We start from the raw sequence: 17,615 nt of genomic DNA, 5'->3' as shown, positions 1-17,615 counted from the left end.
ATCATTTTATTCCTTTTACTGTATTCACAATAAATACATGGTAGAAACACTAAAACCTGAGCTACATGCTTCTTAGCAAAAATATAGTAAATTATCTAAAATAAGGTAAAAGAAAGAGATATTGATCCAAAAAATACCTTTTGGCCAGTCACAGTCAACAAGCAACATTAATTTATCTGACAGAAATATATTCAATCAGTCTGCGCATTGATTGGAGCAGGTGTAGATATCTTGTTTCCTCTCTGGGATGCTATGCCTGAAAATCCACTGATATGCTTTTGACAACCCCTTTAAGTTCGGACAGGACCTGTGAAGACAGACATTAATAAGACAGACAGTCTACAAATAAAAATACATGAACTTGTGTATTTTGTCATTTACATATACAAAATAGAACCTTACATTAGATACAGAAAAACATTTCATTTAATCAAGGCTACAGCAAATCCCATATAATATTTTTGTGTGTTAGTTCCTTCAGTGTTTGACTGTTTGTTCCACAGCAAATTTATTTATTTTCTTTCTGCCACGCTATAGGTGCGGCTGCATGGATGGCAATATTATTTTGAGAAGTTCACTACTTTTGGTCCAAGCTGAATGTGAACAGCTTGGAGTGCCATGACATGTTTCAGACAATGATCCACAGAGGATGCATTCTTACAACTTTTGCTCCAGCACCATCATCAGATCAAAATATGTCCAAATAACAGTGAGACTAATGACATTCCCATGAGCCTTGGTAAGCCATGGTAAACATTAACATGAACTGTTAACCACCAGCATGTTGGCATTGTCATTATGAGCATGTTAGAAGGCTGAGGTTAGCATTTAGCTCAAAGCAGCACCGTGACTAAGTACAGCCCTCAAGAGCAGCTAACGTGGCTGTGACTTCATCCTGTTACTATTCTTTGTGTCCTGATGAATATACAAAGACCCTCACCACAGACGCTTAAGTCTGAATAATAATATCACTTTATTGATATTTGTAGTTTGATCACTTCATAAAAAGACCAAAGGACAAATGTTTTTTTTTTTTGACCGAAGATTCACTGAGGCGCTCTTAAACAGTAGGTTCATTTTTTTCACATTTCTGAAAGACTCATCAGTTGCTGTAAATGAGTCTGCATGCTTTACAGATGAAGAGCTTGTCAGATGGTCAAACGGCATATGAAACCCCCTCCCACCACACCTTTCCGATATCTGATCTGTAGGGCTGCATCTGACAATTTGTGTAAATTTTCCAAATTGATGATGAAACAAGCACCCTGACTTCACTTTTCATTAGTGCAACACCATAAACTCCTTTAAGCAAAGAGTGTTTTTAAAGTGCGTGCTGTTCTTTACATTCACATTTAGTCAGTTAGCAGACGCTTTAATCCAAAGTGAGGGATATCACTAAAGCTTCAGTGCAGTAGGAAAACAATTTATAGTAAGTGTTAGTTAGGCATGTTATTCCCATTTGAATTATTATCAAGTCTTGCTCCTCTCTATGACAGAAAACACACCCACTTGAACTTTCTCCCCCATCTCTTACATTAGATGTGTGCAGGGTAAGGATCGATTCATGGCTATTATGCACGGGAGGAAAGATTACAGCAACGTACATATCAGCATTTGAGCACTGCATTATGAAGAATGAATTGCTTAATGGTATCATGCTCAAAGTGATGTACTGAAAGTGGTGCGAATGCTAACACAGCAGCTGTAACAATGCATCTTCATATCCGCCAGTGTCTTTCCTCACTGTACCTGTTTGATGACTGGCCGTCTGTTTTTCCTGTCATGGAGGCAGTTACAAGCCAAAGAGTAAGTAGTCTCCACCTGGCTCAGCTCCCAGTCTCCCATCTTTTTGTCCAGAAAGGCCTCCAGAGTCAGCTCCTCGTCTTCGTCATCTATGTCATACGTAAACTCCATCTGGGGGAGCGAGGGAGGGAAAATCCCACAATAGGTGACCGAGGTCAGCGGTAAACTTTAAAAGCCATAATTTGAAGAAAATGTTGCGTAGATTTCAAATTAGGATTATTGCTTTCATCATGCTGAAGGTTCTTGGTTTGTCCATTTTATACACAGTGCAAGAAATGGATTTGTGTATCACCGTCTGAACAGCAGTTTTAAGTTGCTCAGCGTATGCTCAGCACAGATGAAACTTGGGTTCGAATGCGTTTCAGTTACCCTTTAATGACTACTAACTGATAACGCTCCCTTACTAATTAGATGCTAAGTCTTTAATAAGATGTAATCGCAAACTGTTACTTGATCGCCACACAGTGAAAGCCTCTTTTGTGCTGCTTACCAAGAATTGTGGCTCCCGGTTTTCACAGGCTGGCGGGAGTCCAGACAATATTTCTAGCAACACCTGTAGATGTCAGAGAGATGGGGTTAATCACATGGCTCTGGACGTCAGAAAACCTTTATTACCTCGACATGTGCCAAGTACCTCCACAGACACTGCAGTGTTTCCACAGCTGTCCCAACAAGTCATATAAGCTGTACTGTACTATATTGAAGGTCAGGCAGTTTTATACAGCGCTGACCCTATAAATCATTCAGCCAATGTCAAACAATGGATAATGGGTTTTATATTTATAGCTACTACTGTGGTACAGCTGTGCCCTTAAACTGATTTAAAATTTTTGTTATAAAATAATGACAGATGATACATAAAACAGAGCTCTATTTTCACAAATGAGAAGAAATGTATACTCTAATGTTTGTGTTCTGCAATTATGTGTGTGTCAGTAGTTTAGGAGAACTTTGCACTCTGCTGAGCTGTCTTCTATATATTTACATTACACTGGCAGTTTCTCCTTTCCTGACATAATATCCCTATCTGTGTGTGTGTGTGTGTGTGTGTGTGCACGTGCATGTGTCCGGTGTGCGTGTGTGTGTCTGCAGAAAACCCACCACTCCAAAGCTGAAGACATCAGATTTTGGTGTGATCTCTCCTCTGAGGGCCTCGGGTGCCATGTATGCACGGGTGCCCACAATCCTCTCTGTCATCATGGTTGTTGACGTCCGTTTGGCCGACGCTCTCGTCAGCCCGAAGTCTGAGATCTTTGCCACAAGTTTTTCATCTAACAGGATATTTGCACTAACAGGAAAAAAAAAAAAACATTATGAGCAATTTTAAACTAAATGAACACATCTCTGTTTAACTCTGTTTAATCTGCACAAAAGCAGAGCTGTAAAAACAGCAATGAACAACGACAACACTGTTTTCAGTCTTTATGCTAAGCTAGGCTTATTAGCCTAACTAGCTTTAGTGTCATATGTGAAAGTGGTATCAATCTTCTCATCTAACTTTCTGCAACAAAGTGAATGAGAGTGTTTACCAAAATGTCTAACTATTCCCTTAAGAAAAGGTCATTTACAGGGCACTGAAAAAGAGGAAAGACATCACTTAATGTACCTTTTAACATCTCTGTGGATATGATGGTTGCTGTGCAGATACTCCAGGCCTCGTGCTGTCCCCTCAGCTATCAAGCATCTCTGTCTCCAGGACAGTGGGGGACTATCATCCTGAAAGGACAGAAAGCATAGAGCTGAACTATCGGTGTGAAAGCTCATGTACTAGAAGAGCAAAGTAGGTAGAGTGTAGATGGTGTTTACCAAGCAAGCCAGTCGGTCTAGCAAAGAACCATTGGCCATAAAGGCATACACCAAACATGGGTGCTGCCCATCACAGGAAAATCCAACCATGTCAACCAAGTTCTCATGTTTCAACCTGTGAAACAAACAGTTATGAATATATGAGTCATTATGATAACCCGCAGCAGGTTGGGTGGAAAGAAATAGTTCTACATTTTGGGAAATGTGCATATTCACTTTCTGTGCTGAGAGTTAGATGACAAAATTGATACCACTCTCATGCCTGCATGCTACATATGTAACTGCAGCCAAGAGACAGTTAGCTTAGCTTAGCATAAAGACTGGAAACAAGGGAAAACAGCTGGGCCGGCCCATTTAAGGTAACAAAATCTTCCCAGCAGCACGTCTAAAGCTCACTAATTAACATGTTTTACTTCTTTTGTTTGATCCTTACAAAAAACAAACTTTAGTGGTGCTACTAGATGGATTTTGTTACCTGTGGACAGAGGCAGGCTGGCTGTTTCCCCATGTAGATTTACTGAATAGTGACCAATATTGGCACACAAGTGACATGGGATAATGCTAAATGCTACAACCTGTTGGAACGGTTGCAAGTGGAAAAAAGAGTGATCTGACTTATTGTCAGTGACAGCAATATCAGCATGCCACTGCGAGCCACTGGTCATACCAGACTGTGTACGGCTGTAGCAGCAAAATCCCTGAGTGGACTGATTTGTGAAAGCTACATATTCTCGCTGTTTCCCAAAACTCTACCAATCTCACAAAAAGAAATCTGTTTCAAACATTTACTTTCTAATTAATCATAGTAATGAGAATGATTGGGTGTAAGCATCCATTAAATCTGAGACTAGTGTATTTGATGCATGACTCAGGCTTTTCCCAAAACTATTAATCCTTTCACTCTCTCAAGTTCCATTACTATGAGTAAGATGCCTGCTTCAGAAACAGCTTGTCTCCTCTAGCTAATAAATTGTCATGTTTATGAGGTGTCAGTGAGTCACTTTAAATCAAACTGATTAACAAGGATATAGACAGAAGACGAAACTTACACTTTCAGAGTTTGGATCTCTTGATAGAACTGAACATGCAGCTCGTCCGGTGAAACGTCCTCCATCTAAACGAGATCATATTTCGCGTTGTGATTTACACAGATTATCTACAAAGGTTTGAGCTTGGTATGAAAAATATTTTCACTCACTGGGTTGAGCTTTTTCACTGCAACAGGTGTGTCATTCAGGAGACCTTTGTATACAGTGCCAAAGCCTCCCTCTCCAAGTCTGCTGCCTCCGTCTGACATGGGACGGTCATCAAAGTTGCCGGTAATCTCCATCAGGTCATGGTACATGAAACTGGAGAAACCTGATGAGGGACACACACAAAACTGTCATGTTAACTTCTGTGGTTAAGGCCCCACTCCTGCCACCTGCTGGCCATTTATGTAAAATCACATATTTTTCATAGAAGCAGAACCAGGTAGTTTTACATTTCGAGGAACTGAAATAAAACAGCCTTGTTTATAGTGGTGGGATGTAACTAATTACATTTACTCAACCACTGTGTTATAATACAATTATAAGGTACCTTTTCATGTAGTATTTCCAATTTATGTTGCTTTATACCTCTACTTCACCCAAATACTCCTTGACATTATTTTGACTATTATATTTACAGGTTACTTTGCAGATTAAGACTTTACACAATGAAACATAGTAGTAGTTAATAAAATATGATGCATTATGACAGATTATACAAACCAAAAATATATAAAGTATTTACAATTAGCTTCACCCCCACCAGCAAAGTTGCTGAAGTACTTTGACTTTTGACATTTTGCTGATAATTCTTCTGTACTGTTACTTTTGGATTTTGAATGCAGGACCTTTATCTGTATTAAGTATTTTTACATTTTGGAATTGCATCTTTTACTTCAGTAAAAGATCTGAATACTTCTTCCACGGCGGCCTGTGTAGAAGTGCTTTAGCAAATGTTTAAATCGACTCAAATGTTGTGGAACGTCCTCATAGAAGTTGAATATAATATTTTAATTAACATGCTTAAACAATTCAAACTGATGTTAAGGTTTTCAACTGACTATGACTGTCGTTTAATGCCATACGCTTCACAACCTTCTCTCATGTACAGATTACAAATGCGCTGTGTTAACACAGCCCAAAAAATCATCTCAATGTGTGGTTTAACTGTGATTTGAAGGTGCAGCCACCTGTTTGTCCTGGTTCACTGCTCTCCTGTAGAGTCTGTGGCTGCAGAGTGTAGCTGACAGGCAGCGGCTGTGTCTCGCTCTCTGTCAGTAGCCTGGTAGGACGCTCACTGTCTCTTTCTACTACTGGAGAGACTGGCTGTGCCTCTGCCTCTGAGGGGGCCTCTTCCACTGTGTGGTTAAAATAAAAAAGACATAAAAATATGATACACAAATCAAAAGCATGTTTTTTATTGTTTACACAGTCCACATCCATTTTGCGAGCTGAAAGAAATACATAATGAACGTAAACATAAAGTCTGTTTTATACTGTCTTCAATATACTGAGTGGAGAAAGACATTTTTAATATAATTAAAACCATAAATTTTGTGAAAGACTTTAAGATTAGACAACACACAAAAACAAATGTGCTGTATAGTGGCTTTTATGTTGTAGATTTATATTATGTGCATATATAAAACATTTCCTTTTTTCATCTGTTTTAGAACATGCATAGGATGTGCAGCACTTACTTGACTTTCTTTAGAACACAAATGTCAAATGCTGAAAGCATGTGGTATTATTATTGTATGCCATGCAATCGCATGCAGAAAGGCCACTGGTATGGAACAAAAATAAAATTCATTATTAAATTCGATATATGCTGGTCAGGATCTGCATTTTTTTCCATTGTTTTTCCACTGGAACTTATCAAAATTATTGACATTAGTCGTGGTTACGTTCTAGCAACCTCTTTACTTTAACTGTCCCTTGCTGTTATAGTTTGGCACCTCATTATCCAAGTCTGGGCAAGTTTATGTACTGAACTATTTAGACTGATGTAACTTATTTTCTGACCAAATTTTTTTTTAAACCTGGGACACTGAAAAAGATGTTTCAAGAATTGGATGATGCTGTTTAATAATACATATGATTAGCAGTGACTGTAGATAAGTGAAATAGGCTTATTATGCAGTGTGATAAAAGGTGGTTTTGAAAATCATACCAGGTAACAGGACACTAGCAGCAGCCAGTAACTTGCGATGCTTCAAAATGTCCACAAGTTCACCCACTGTACTGTTGGTGGTCCCCCAGTCATTCAGCAGCTCAACTGTGGGACTCCTCCCCTGTGCAACAAGGCCTTCAAACCTCCTGAGATAGATAGATAGATAGATAGATAGATAGATAGATAGATGGATGGATAGATGGATGGATAGATAGATAGATAGATAGATAGATAGATAGATAGATAGATAGATAGATAGATAGATTGATAGATAGATAGATAGATAGATGGATGGATGGATAGATTGATAGATAGATAGATAGATAGATAGATAGATAGATGGATGGATGGATAGATAGATAGATAGATAGATAGATAGATAGATAGATAGATAGATAGATAGATGGATAGACGGATAGACGGATGGATGGATGGATAGATGGATAGATAGATAGATAGATAGATAAAGTAGATAGATAGATAGATAGATAGATAGATAGGGTGTTAAAGCACGTTAAAGCAGGTGTTAGGCCTACTCTGACAGATTCAGTGGCTACATCAGTTTTGCTGTTACCTGCTAGGCCTATAAAAACGTACCTCACATGATGCAGTGAGTACCTCGGCTCCCCACTCGGCTTCCGTATCGAGACAATAACATCTTTCCACTTGTCTTGAGGGTCCAAAAAATCCGACAACCTGCGACGTAAACTGTAACTGAGGTTGCGAATGTAAGTAGCCGAAGTTACTGAATTACTCATTGTACGAGAAATTACTGGCAACACTCGAGTGTGAAGTTTATCTGACAGTTACACTGACATGCTGTACAACTTACAGAGCCGCTACAGATGTGTATTATCCTCCAGGAACTGCACCCATAAATGCGGAAACACTAATATTTCGCTCACACACCATTGAAATGTGTCTTTTCCGAAATTGTGCAACTTCCCCAACGTAACACAGCAGGTCTGTCCCACAAGAGTCTCCACCTACAATGCGGAAATAAAAGGCAGTAAGAGTAGAAAGTCGAAAAAGTTCAGTCTCTACTGTGAAATATTGTGATATCGGTTTGTTTAACACTTTAATCACACCGTCAATGTGGTTTCACGCTAGTTGTCAGAGAATGAGGAGCAGAAGGCGATGGAAACACACATCGCCTCCTGTGATTGTTTATAGGTTCATAATATCACGGCGCCCTCTTGTGGACAACAAAGAGACTTCACTCTTTGGAACCACTGAGTTTATCAATATTGTATGGGAATATGATTTTTTTTTATTTTTATAGAATGACTTTCCTTTTTTACTTAAATGTAATGTGATCAGTGATTTTAATCCTCCCCCTATAATTTCTTTATCAACCTTGCGTGCATGGTCATGACTTGTATTTCCATAGGTTTCAAAGAACATTTCGCCTGAGGACTGCAAATTCGCTAGCGGGCTAACACTGGCACATTTACAGTAATGATGATTAATGTGCGCTGTCCCTGAATAAATTAATGAAAATGAAATAATATTCGAATTAACAGGCTATGTATTATTGTGCTCACAGGGACATAACCAAAAAAACATGACTAAATGAAGCATGGTTAAATTTGAATTGTATTAACTTGTTGAATCAATGTGATAAATAGCATTTTCTATGCATATTGGCACTTGATTATTTATTTAGTTTTTATAGTTTTATTTTTTATATCCCTCCTTGAATATTTATGTAACACCAACACTTATAGATATAGAGATCCCTATGGTATCTCTATATCTATATGTGTCAGTGTCCCATAGGGATCTATCTCTCTATAAATATAAATATATCTAAACATAAAATAAAATACAAACATTCTCACTCTACTGTCTCAGTCTTAAAAGGCCCAATATGCACTTTTATGACTGCCTAGACAAAGTATGTGAACACTGCAGCCGTGTGTGCTTGTTAAACATCTCATACCAAAACCATAGGTATTAATATTAATATCTTCTGGGATGGCTTTTCACAGGATAGTGAACTTATACCTACAGGAATAAGCTCCCATTCATCTGCTCGACATTTTAAATACCAGAGTTGAAGGCAGGTCAGTTCATTTCCATTTTGCATCATCACTGACAGCTGTGGAGCTGTAGACTGGCAGAGTTCTGCGTATCAATAAAATTGCATTGAGGGCACTATATATTTGATGAATTTCAAACTCAGTATTCTGACATTCCAATGAAATGATTGGAGGTGAATATAGCGCACTATACGACAGTGAAGGGATTTCTGACACAGCCACTGAACTGATAGTATGGCTATAGACTTATTTTTAGTCATTTCTATGTAGAACATAAGACCAAGTGTCGTGTTAAATAACTAAAGACCTGATTTTAGAGCAATAGGAGATACCATCCTTGTTTTGAGCATTTTTTGTGGATTATTATACTTTTAATTATTTTTACACTTTCATCATTGGACTCTCTCACTCTTTTCTGTTGGCAGTACCTGTATCTGTTTTTACCCCCATGGACTTGGATTCATGAATGGCACTGCTTGCTGCAGAGAGGAAGGTAAGAACTGGAGAACACTGAACACTTAATCACTGTGCAGGTCAGCTGGTTCAGCTAAAACCACTGGCCATGCTGGAGAAGTACATCAAACATATCAGAGAAGAAAGAGCCATCTCCAACTTGTTCTCCTCTTTCAAACTTTAAAGCTGCATGAAACAAACAACCTCATCAAGCCGAACCTGTGTCACACACCACTGGCAAACTGGCAAATGAAGTGAAGCATTTGGTCTAAAGTGCTGAGAGTACCATTTGTTTTCTATGTGTGCTAGCAATATTTGATCTGTTTATGGTGTGTGAGTTGCTATTTGCACTGTGTTTGTTGAATTGTGATCAGTTCCATGTGGGCTGGAGCGCTTGGCTGTCTCGCTGGATGTGTGGGGTGATGATTTGTAAGGTGTGTGTGTGCGCGTGTGTCTCAAGGATATGATACTTTAAAGCAAAGCATGTGAAAACATTTTATTTGAGGGAAATCACAACGAAAATCAAATACTTAAACCAAACAGACACAGGAAACAAGACAAGGAATTCGACAGCTGTTAGCGACTGTACTAAAGCACAGCTCAGTTAAAACTACCCAAAGTCATCTGAAACTGAGGCTACACAACAGAATTTCAGAATTTAATTAAAAACCAATGAAAACCTTTAACAATATTGGTATGTGCGATTGTTTTTTGAAGTTTTGTGGAAACACATACCCAAAGCATATGGACTTTACTAATGCAGCAGCGACTGACATCGCCCACAACACATGCAAAAACAATCCTTTAATGTCACATTTGATTTTGATGAGTGCTGACGATGACAAGTGAGTTTTATATGTTTTTTCACAGCTGAGCATCATTTCAGTTTATGCTCGTGAAAACGACACACATGATCCAAGCTGAGAGAGTGCACTGTCACACGCAGGCCGGTTTATTATGTTTCTGGGCTAGGTGGATGACAGTAAGCAAGATAGTCTTCATAATAAAAGCTCTTTTGTAAGGCTCTCGTGAGTCATAAACTAAGAGAGACCATTTTTTTCTTTAATAGACTATTTTATACCTTCTGACAATGCATGCACATGGTCTGAAGTACATGAGAAGGAGCCTTACCACATGTGTAAACAAACTGCAATTAAGTTATTTTGTATGGAAAAGCATAATGAGAGCCATTACTCCAATTGTGGCAGCCAAGAGTGTGTATTCCCTTTATTCCTGATGTTTCATGCCGACTTTCACAAACACATACTCCGGAATTTATAAGCTCAATGGTTATTTTTCAGCAGTTGTTTGTTTTTGTGTGTGTGTGTGTGTGTGTGTGTGTGTGTGTGTGTGTGTGTGTGTGTGTGTGTGTATGTGCGTGTATGTGCGTGTATATATATGTAGATGGATGCATATTTAAATAGGTATGTATCTGTGTGACTTCATGAGAATAATGACAATAATAAACCTTATTTGTATAGCACCTTTCAAAACACAGTTACTAAGTGCTTTACAAGACGGGACACAATGGATTACAAACAATAAAAAGAAAAGAAAATTAAAAACAGTTTAAAGGTTCTACAACAATGGTGGAGAAGTAATGAGAGAAAAAATGAGCTAATGATTGTGTGTGCTTGGTTGCAGTGTATCTGCACCTCTGTTCTTCTGTGTGTGTGTGTGTGTGTGTGTGCGTGTGTGTGTGTGTGTGCGTGCATGCTACACTGCCCAAGGTGATGAGCATTTAGGTGTAATATTTGTAATGTCAAGATCTTGCCTGGTGCCTGAGGGACCATCAAAGGAGCACCACATTTGGCTGGGACCGCAAACACAAGCTGGGGAGCTCTCAGATTAATGCAACGTGTGTGTGTGTGTGTGTGTGTGTGTGTGTGTGTGTGTGTGTGTGTGTGTGTGTGTGTGTGTATATGTGTCATTGCATCTGCTGGTGTTGGATAGTCCTCACACCTGTGCATCTTTTGAAGTGCTTAATCATCTCCTGCATGCCTCCTGTAACCTTAGTGGCAGGATCCCAACACTGCACACACAGTTCACACGCAGACAGAGGAAGCGAGGCCAGACTCTGGGCTCTGCAGTGGTGAACTGGGAGATGGGGTGAGATGATGTGGAAGAGGAGGGAGGGAGGGAGGGAGGGAGAAGAGAGTGTGTGTGAGTGTAGAAAAAGAACAAGAGAGAGAGAAAGCAGGACAGTCAGAAAGACGAAGGAGCAAAGCATTAAAGTGAAAAAAGGGTAAGCCAAGAGAACAGGGCACACAATGACGATGAGAGAGAAGGAGAGGAGGAAGGCGAGGGGATCAGGGAGTGAGGGAAGAAATGAAGGAGGGACGGAAGTCCCAAGGGCAGAAAGGGAGGTCCCCTGCTGTTTGGGAACAAGGACAGAGGCGGGAGAAGTGCCAGAGTGGCTTAAATCACCGGGGAGAAACTCTGCAGGTGGAGGAAGTGATCACAGGAAGTCATTTAATGTCCAGGAAACCTCCATGGTTAACAAGGACAGATGAGATGAGAGCTGGTAGTCAGTGAGATAGGGAAGCTGTTCGCCCCAGTCTGTACCTCTCATCGATTATCATTACAGTTGTGTCACATAGCTACGCCTGTTTTTCTGGCAATCTTTCAAAAACCCAGTTCATTTAACAAGTGATGACACTATTGGTTACACCACTTTGCACATTTTGTACAACACAAGGAAAATAGAAAATTGTTATTATGCATGAAAATGCAATACAATGAAAAATGACATCAATATAGATGCATTATTCTTAATATTTTTTGTACTCATGGTACAAATAAGGCTGAGAGGTTTGGAAACATAACAACTATTAAACATAGTTAAAATGTCAACAGGTAAAAAAAAAATGCTTTCTGGATTATCCCTCTCTTTCTTTAATCAAGTCAGTCCCATTGTTATTTTCAAGGGGGGCTGAGTACAGTTAAAAACTATGGAGGATACTGATGAGAAATGAAATACACAAACACAAACTGGAGTTATGGGGCTGCTAGCAAAAAAGTTTTGTGTTTGTTACTGTCTCTGCTCTGTGCATACAGCTTTTCAAGCTCAACTCCTATGTAATAATATGTACACCCACAATAAGATGGCAATGCAATCCAACCCTCTGATGTATTTCTGCACGCTTTGCTTTCAGCATTTACTGGCTGTGGACAGGTGCATGCATCTCATTAGATAAAAATTGTCAGATTTCTGTTCATAAGTCAACACCACAGAGGCCATGTGTACAGTCGCTGTGATTAATTAGCAGTCTCGTCGTGTAGTGTAACAGTTCACCCGGCTCATCAGAGGTCTCCCATGTTGGAATTCAAATGAGTCAAATGAATGGGAGGACCCGCTTGGTGAGACAGAGGGGAGCAACAGGGGGTATGGGCACAGCATCAGGGTCGAATAGAGGAGCTTCAATGTATGTCTGTATGCCCACTGCCTGTCCATACAAGGCTTTAGCAGTGTGCCACTGATGGACATTGAGAGTTCACTGCGGGGTGCCTCCTCTCAAACTGGAACACTGTTGAACAAGTTTAATGTAGTTTTTAAGGGGAAACCCCCTGGAAGCGCACAGCATTTTATTAGCTTTTGTAAAGGAATGTGTTTTTATTGCTACGATTTCAGACCTTTTATGGTTGTATTTAAGAGCCCTACCACACTGCAGCATGGCTTAATAATGCTAATTTTGCTCAAATGAGAATCCATGGAGGACAGTGTAGTTACCTGTGTAACACATAGAGGGCAGTAGTGGCCTGCAACTCATGATTGACTAATGTGGTCAGTCTTAACAGATGTTTACAGAAACCTGGATACGCGAATATGGATCAAACATGAAATCACATAAAAATGAAATAGTGACAATCTTAGAAAACAAATCATTTTGTACGAATGACAAGGGCTCATATAATGTGAGGCAATGTGACTCCAGTCAACCAGAAATTAAAGGTTATTTTTGTGTTTAAAAATGTTAACTTATGAACAGTAAGCTCTAATTGCTTCCTCATTTCTTTTCTGTGGGTTGTAGCACATCCAGGAAAATATCTGTAGCAGCTGTTTGCTTGTTCCGTGTTTTTCCTGGGCTAAGGAAACACACACACACAAACACACACACACGCAGCTCATCAGCACTCTACTTCTAAGGAATGATCTGGCGGCGTCTTGAGTGGCAGCTCGCTGTTGCGTTGCACTCGAGTGGTCACCGACACTGCCTGATTGCAGGAGGTTGCCCTCTCATATTTCCTCAGAAATCTCTGGCCGCAGTCCCAAAATGATCTGTCCAGCCGAGCGCACCAGCATGAGAAAAAAAAGAACAGCCTCCCCTGTCCCTTGGCATCTCCACTGCTCGAAGGCTACTTGTTACCCAGGTGTATTCTGGGATATTTGGCAAAAAGCCACAAGTCATGCAATGCAAAGCCATGCAAGCAAGCACCTGAATTTAACGCAGCAAGACACATGGACACAAGCTTCACTCTATTTTAATATAAGCGTACCTTCATTTATTAATTCATTCAGAATAAAGTGTTTAAACAGTTTAAAGTGGATGAAAGCAGAATTGAAATGATACATTTGCTCTTAAATTTGAACTTGTCTTAATACAGACGTGAAATATTTGATCGAAAATTAACTACTATTTTGCAGTGAGCTGTGCTTGTATGAACATTTAGCATAACATTTAGTGTTTAAAACGTGCCATAGACCATGGTGTCAATCAAACAGATTTGTGGTGAATGATGATATGTGGAACGAAAAAAGTGTCTGGTGCCAAAATCTTGTTTCCACAAACATGGCGGCGTTCATATGTTCATCTTTTTCAGGTTGACGTGTTAAACTAAGCTTATTTCAACCTGTTTCCTGAAATGTCCAGTTTTAGCTTAAGTGCTTCATTTTCTTTGATGACAATGGATGTGGATTCAAGTTCTGGTTTGCGTATTGTTAAGTGACCTTCAGATTTGTTAAATTGTCTGGTCATGTGGATCTATGGTACGTCAATGGACAGTTTGGAAATGATCCTCTCGTCTTTCTCCGTGTTGGCCCGGGTCCCACTATCTTCAGTGGCTGCTGGCGTTAGCTTGCTGCGCATCCTCATATTGACTATTTCTGTTGTTATGTTCATCTGCTTTTTCATCAACTTTCCTATTTTCAAGTTCATCAAACTTCTCGTCCAGATTTCACCACAGCTTTCTTGGCTTGCTTCCCAAACAGTATTTAGCCAAAAAGGAACATATAATGAATGATAGATATGGATCATTCAGCAATCCCCAACCAAGTTAAATTTTTGTTTACTGTAATCAATGATAGTTTTATTTACATTTTTTGTAGTTTCCATCCTTCAGACTTTTTAGTGTTTCTGCTACAAACTTGTATCTGTTTTATAATAAGAGCTGCCACTTTGTATTGTATGTACACAATGCCTCACTTCCCTGTGGTCACAGCTCTAGAGTGCACAGTGGCTCTTGCCGAGCCTATAACCTCCATTGTTTGGATCCAGATTTCGACGGGGGATCCTTTTGTGTGGGCTTGCCAAAATATAACTGGGGCGTAATTCATGGGAATGGGGGGCTGCTGCAGGTCAATAGTGACCCTGAATGCTGAAAAGGCCTTCTGATCTTCTTGAAGCAAATCATTGATGGTAGGTAACCCCTGCCACTGATGCTTTGCTCCACTGAGGGCAGAAGTGAAAAGAGCCAGCGTGGCCCTTTGACATCCCAGCAGGGACCCTGTAATCCAACGCTCGTCAGTGCTAATCCATAGCTTCACAGCCACAAAGAGACCAGCAACACATGTGCTGCAATTGCCAACATTCCCCTGATATTAACCAGCAAGTAGTAACGTCAATACGCAGATGAGTGGAAGAAAAACATCAGGCTTGTTGTTGAATTTATCCCTCAATCCTGAAAGGAAAGATTACAGGTTTTGGCTTTGACAGTGACAGACACTTATTGGTTGCCCATGGCCAGCGAAGAGTCAAGGGTCAAGTCTCTGACATCTGAGTTGGTCTCCTTTCATTCTTACTTGTCCCATGCAAGTTTCCGTGAGGAATGCCAAAACACTTGGGAGGAACTTTTCTTTGAGTTGTTTAAAGATGTGAAAAGGGTTTTAACTGCAGGTGGGCTGGGACACTAATCTGCTGAGGTCTTTACATACAAAAGCAGATTTTTTAATGGTTTACAAATTCCTAATTTGTTTAAGGTTTTCTGATCTCTCTTTTCTAGGTTTTTCCCCTTGTATTGTCATCCTGTAATACTCTTGAAAATACCTGTCTTTAGTTGGATAAATAACCCAAGGCGGATTAGAGTGGTTGCTCCGATCTCTCACAATAAGCTTCTCTGAAACTTCAAAGCAGGTCTAGACCTCAGCTTTGAGGTCTTGAGAATATGCTCGGCTCAAAAAATGACAAAAGACCGCCACAGGTGGTTTATTCTTCAAACTATAAAACAATTCTCCACCTTATTTGTTCTTCACTTTTTCTTGAAAACCTGTTAGGACACGTTGATGGATGAGGTTGTCGACCACACACTGTAACATACACATACACTGTAACTTTTTGGTAAGCTTTGCCTATGTGCTCTTTAATGATATGTAACACAAATACAGTGTGGAATACATGAGTCTTTTTGGGTTCATTCGTAATAGTTAAATCAGTTGGTGGTGATAGAATTACCCTGTATACTCCCTTTCAATTACATTCTCTGTTAAAACTTGTTTAATCCACTGTAATAATTAAAAAGCTGTACAAAAAAAATATAATTATCTGAGTCAGAGCTCCTCAGCTGCCCAGGATCATGTTCTCTTTGTGGTCAAGCCATAAATCTCATAATTACTCCTCAGAAGCTTAAAAATTGAGTTTCTATTCATCGTAGTGATGATGGTGAGTGTGATTCATCCCTCCCAATGTCCTAAACCAAAACCCTTTTGTCTTGTGCATTGATCACACTGGAGTTAACGCCCAGCAAGTTCTTATAAAGCACACCTAAAATGCTGATTCATCCTAATCTCATGGATTTATCCTTTATCCATAGTGAAAACTGTTGGTGGCGATGTTTAGTGGACTATAAATAAGACCAGCTCAGAATAGTGGTGGCTGTGGATGATATGGAGGATTGAGCACATCCACCACAGACTTAGTCTATGGATTAAACAACATAACAATGGTGGACAGGATGGTTATGTGTGTGAGAGGTATGGAAATAAATGGTCTTCTGTTAACGCTTCCCCCCGTCATGTCATATGGGAAGTCTATTCTTCCTGACATTTTGATCAAAACACAAGTGGTATAACTGTCAAGTATGAGCTGACAAAGATTTGTGAAACCCGAAAAAAGGAAATTGTGTCAAGGCATGGCCAGATTTCTCAAAGCCTTTTAAAAGGCCCTTCATGCACAGTGATAGCCTTGGTTTGATGGTCCAGAATGCAGCAGCCTGTCTGGTCTTCCCCCAAAAGGGCACATGTCACTCCGCTACTCATTGACTTGTACTGGCTACCCGTGGCTGCCCGAATGCAATTCAAGTCACTAATGTTTACCTTTAGAGTAACTTCTATCTACTTGGACTAAATCATACAGCCTTATGCTCCTTATCGGCCACTGCGTTCCTCCAAGGAATGTCGTCTGGCATTGCCATTGCCCTGCGCACAAGACAATCAAAGTCCAGACTGTTCGTCTGTGTTCATCTGTGGTTCAAACTACCAAATGCTATCAGAGCATCCATCTTCAAAACTCATCTCTTCTGAGAGCACCTCGTCTCCTAACACCTTTAACACCCTAACATGCTTAAATAGCACTTACTATGCACTTTCGGTGCACTTCTTTACTTGATCTCCTGGCTCTTATTAAATAGATGTAGTACTTAGTATTTATACCAAGGTCTCCTACTACACTGTCGCTTACTTGTTCGTCACTTAGGATAAAAGCGTCTGCCAAATTAGTAAATGTAATGTAATATAACTTCTGGTTCACCTAAAAACATGACAAAACATGATGGAAAAAACTGCAAAAAGAGAATAATTCTTCCTCTAAAGTTGAAAATGGAAACCATGTTTCATAATCCTTATACAATACCTACAAAGGTGCTAATCCTGTGATGAGTTGTGTGTATGTCTGTATGTTGAACCCAATAGGTTTCAAGTCATTCATGCTTCACCTTTGCACCTTTTGGAAAAACCTGTCACGTAAAAGAAGGCTTGTGGATGTTCAGAACAGAGGCCCCATTTCCGAGTACTTAGCTGTCATGTAAATCTGAGGGTGTCATCATAAACCAAAACACACAGTGCACAATCTGATAGCTCTGCCTGTATGCATCCCA

The 17,615-nt window shown here is 39.8% G+C and overlaps 1 protein-coding gene across 1 annotated transcript; it reads right to left on the bottom strand.

The window, feature by feature from the left end:
* Nucleotide 1: 1 nt before the first annotated feature.
* On the bottom strand, nt 2-7,712 carry irak4 (interleukin 1 receptor associated kinase 4). The gene is made up of 11 exons (XM_022755990.1): nt 7,411-7,712; nt 6,814-6,959; nt 5,831-5,998; nt 4,808-4,968; nt 4,659-4,723; nt 3,610-3,724; nt 3,410-3,519; nt 2,905-3,091; nt 2,294-2,356; nt 1,750-1,914; nt 2-307 (listed from the first exon to the last, which is right to left on the bottom strand). The coding sequence occupies exons 1-11, from the start codon at nt 7,569-7,571 to the stop codon at nt 251-253; spliced, it is 1,398 nt and encodes a 465-aa protein (XP_022611711.1). The 5' UTR covers nt 7,572-7,712; the 3' UTR covers nt 2-250.
* Between the last annotated feature and the right edge of the window lie 9,903 nt (nt 7,713-17,615).

The sequence above is a fragment of the Seriola dumerili genome, unplaced genomic scaffold, assembly GCF_002260705.1.
Source record: "Seriola dumerili isolate Sdu_G_001 unplaced genomic scaffold, Sdu_1.0 BDQW01000242.1, whole genome shotgun sequence".
Lineage (NCBI taxonomy): Eukaryota > Metazoa > Chordata > Actinopteri > Carangiformes > Carangidae > Seriola > Seriola dumerili.
Note: the sequence above shows the minus strand (reverse complement) of the source record. Positions and strands in the feature narration are given on the sequence as shown.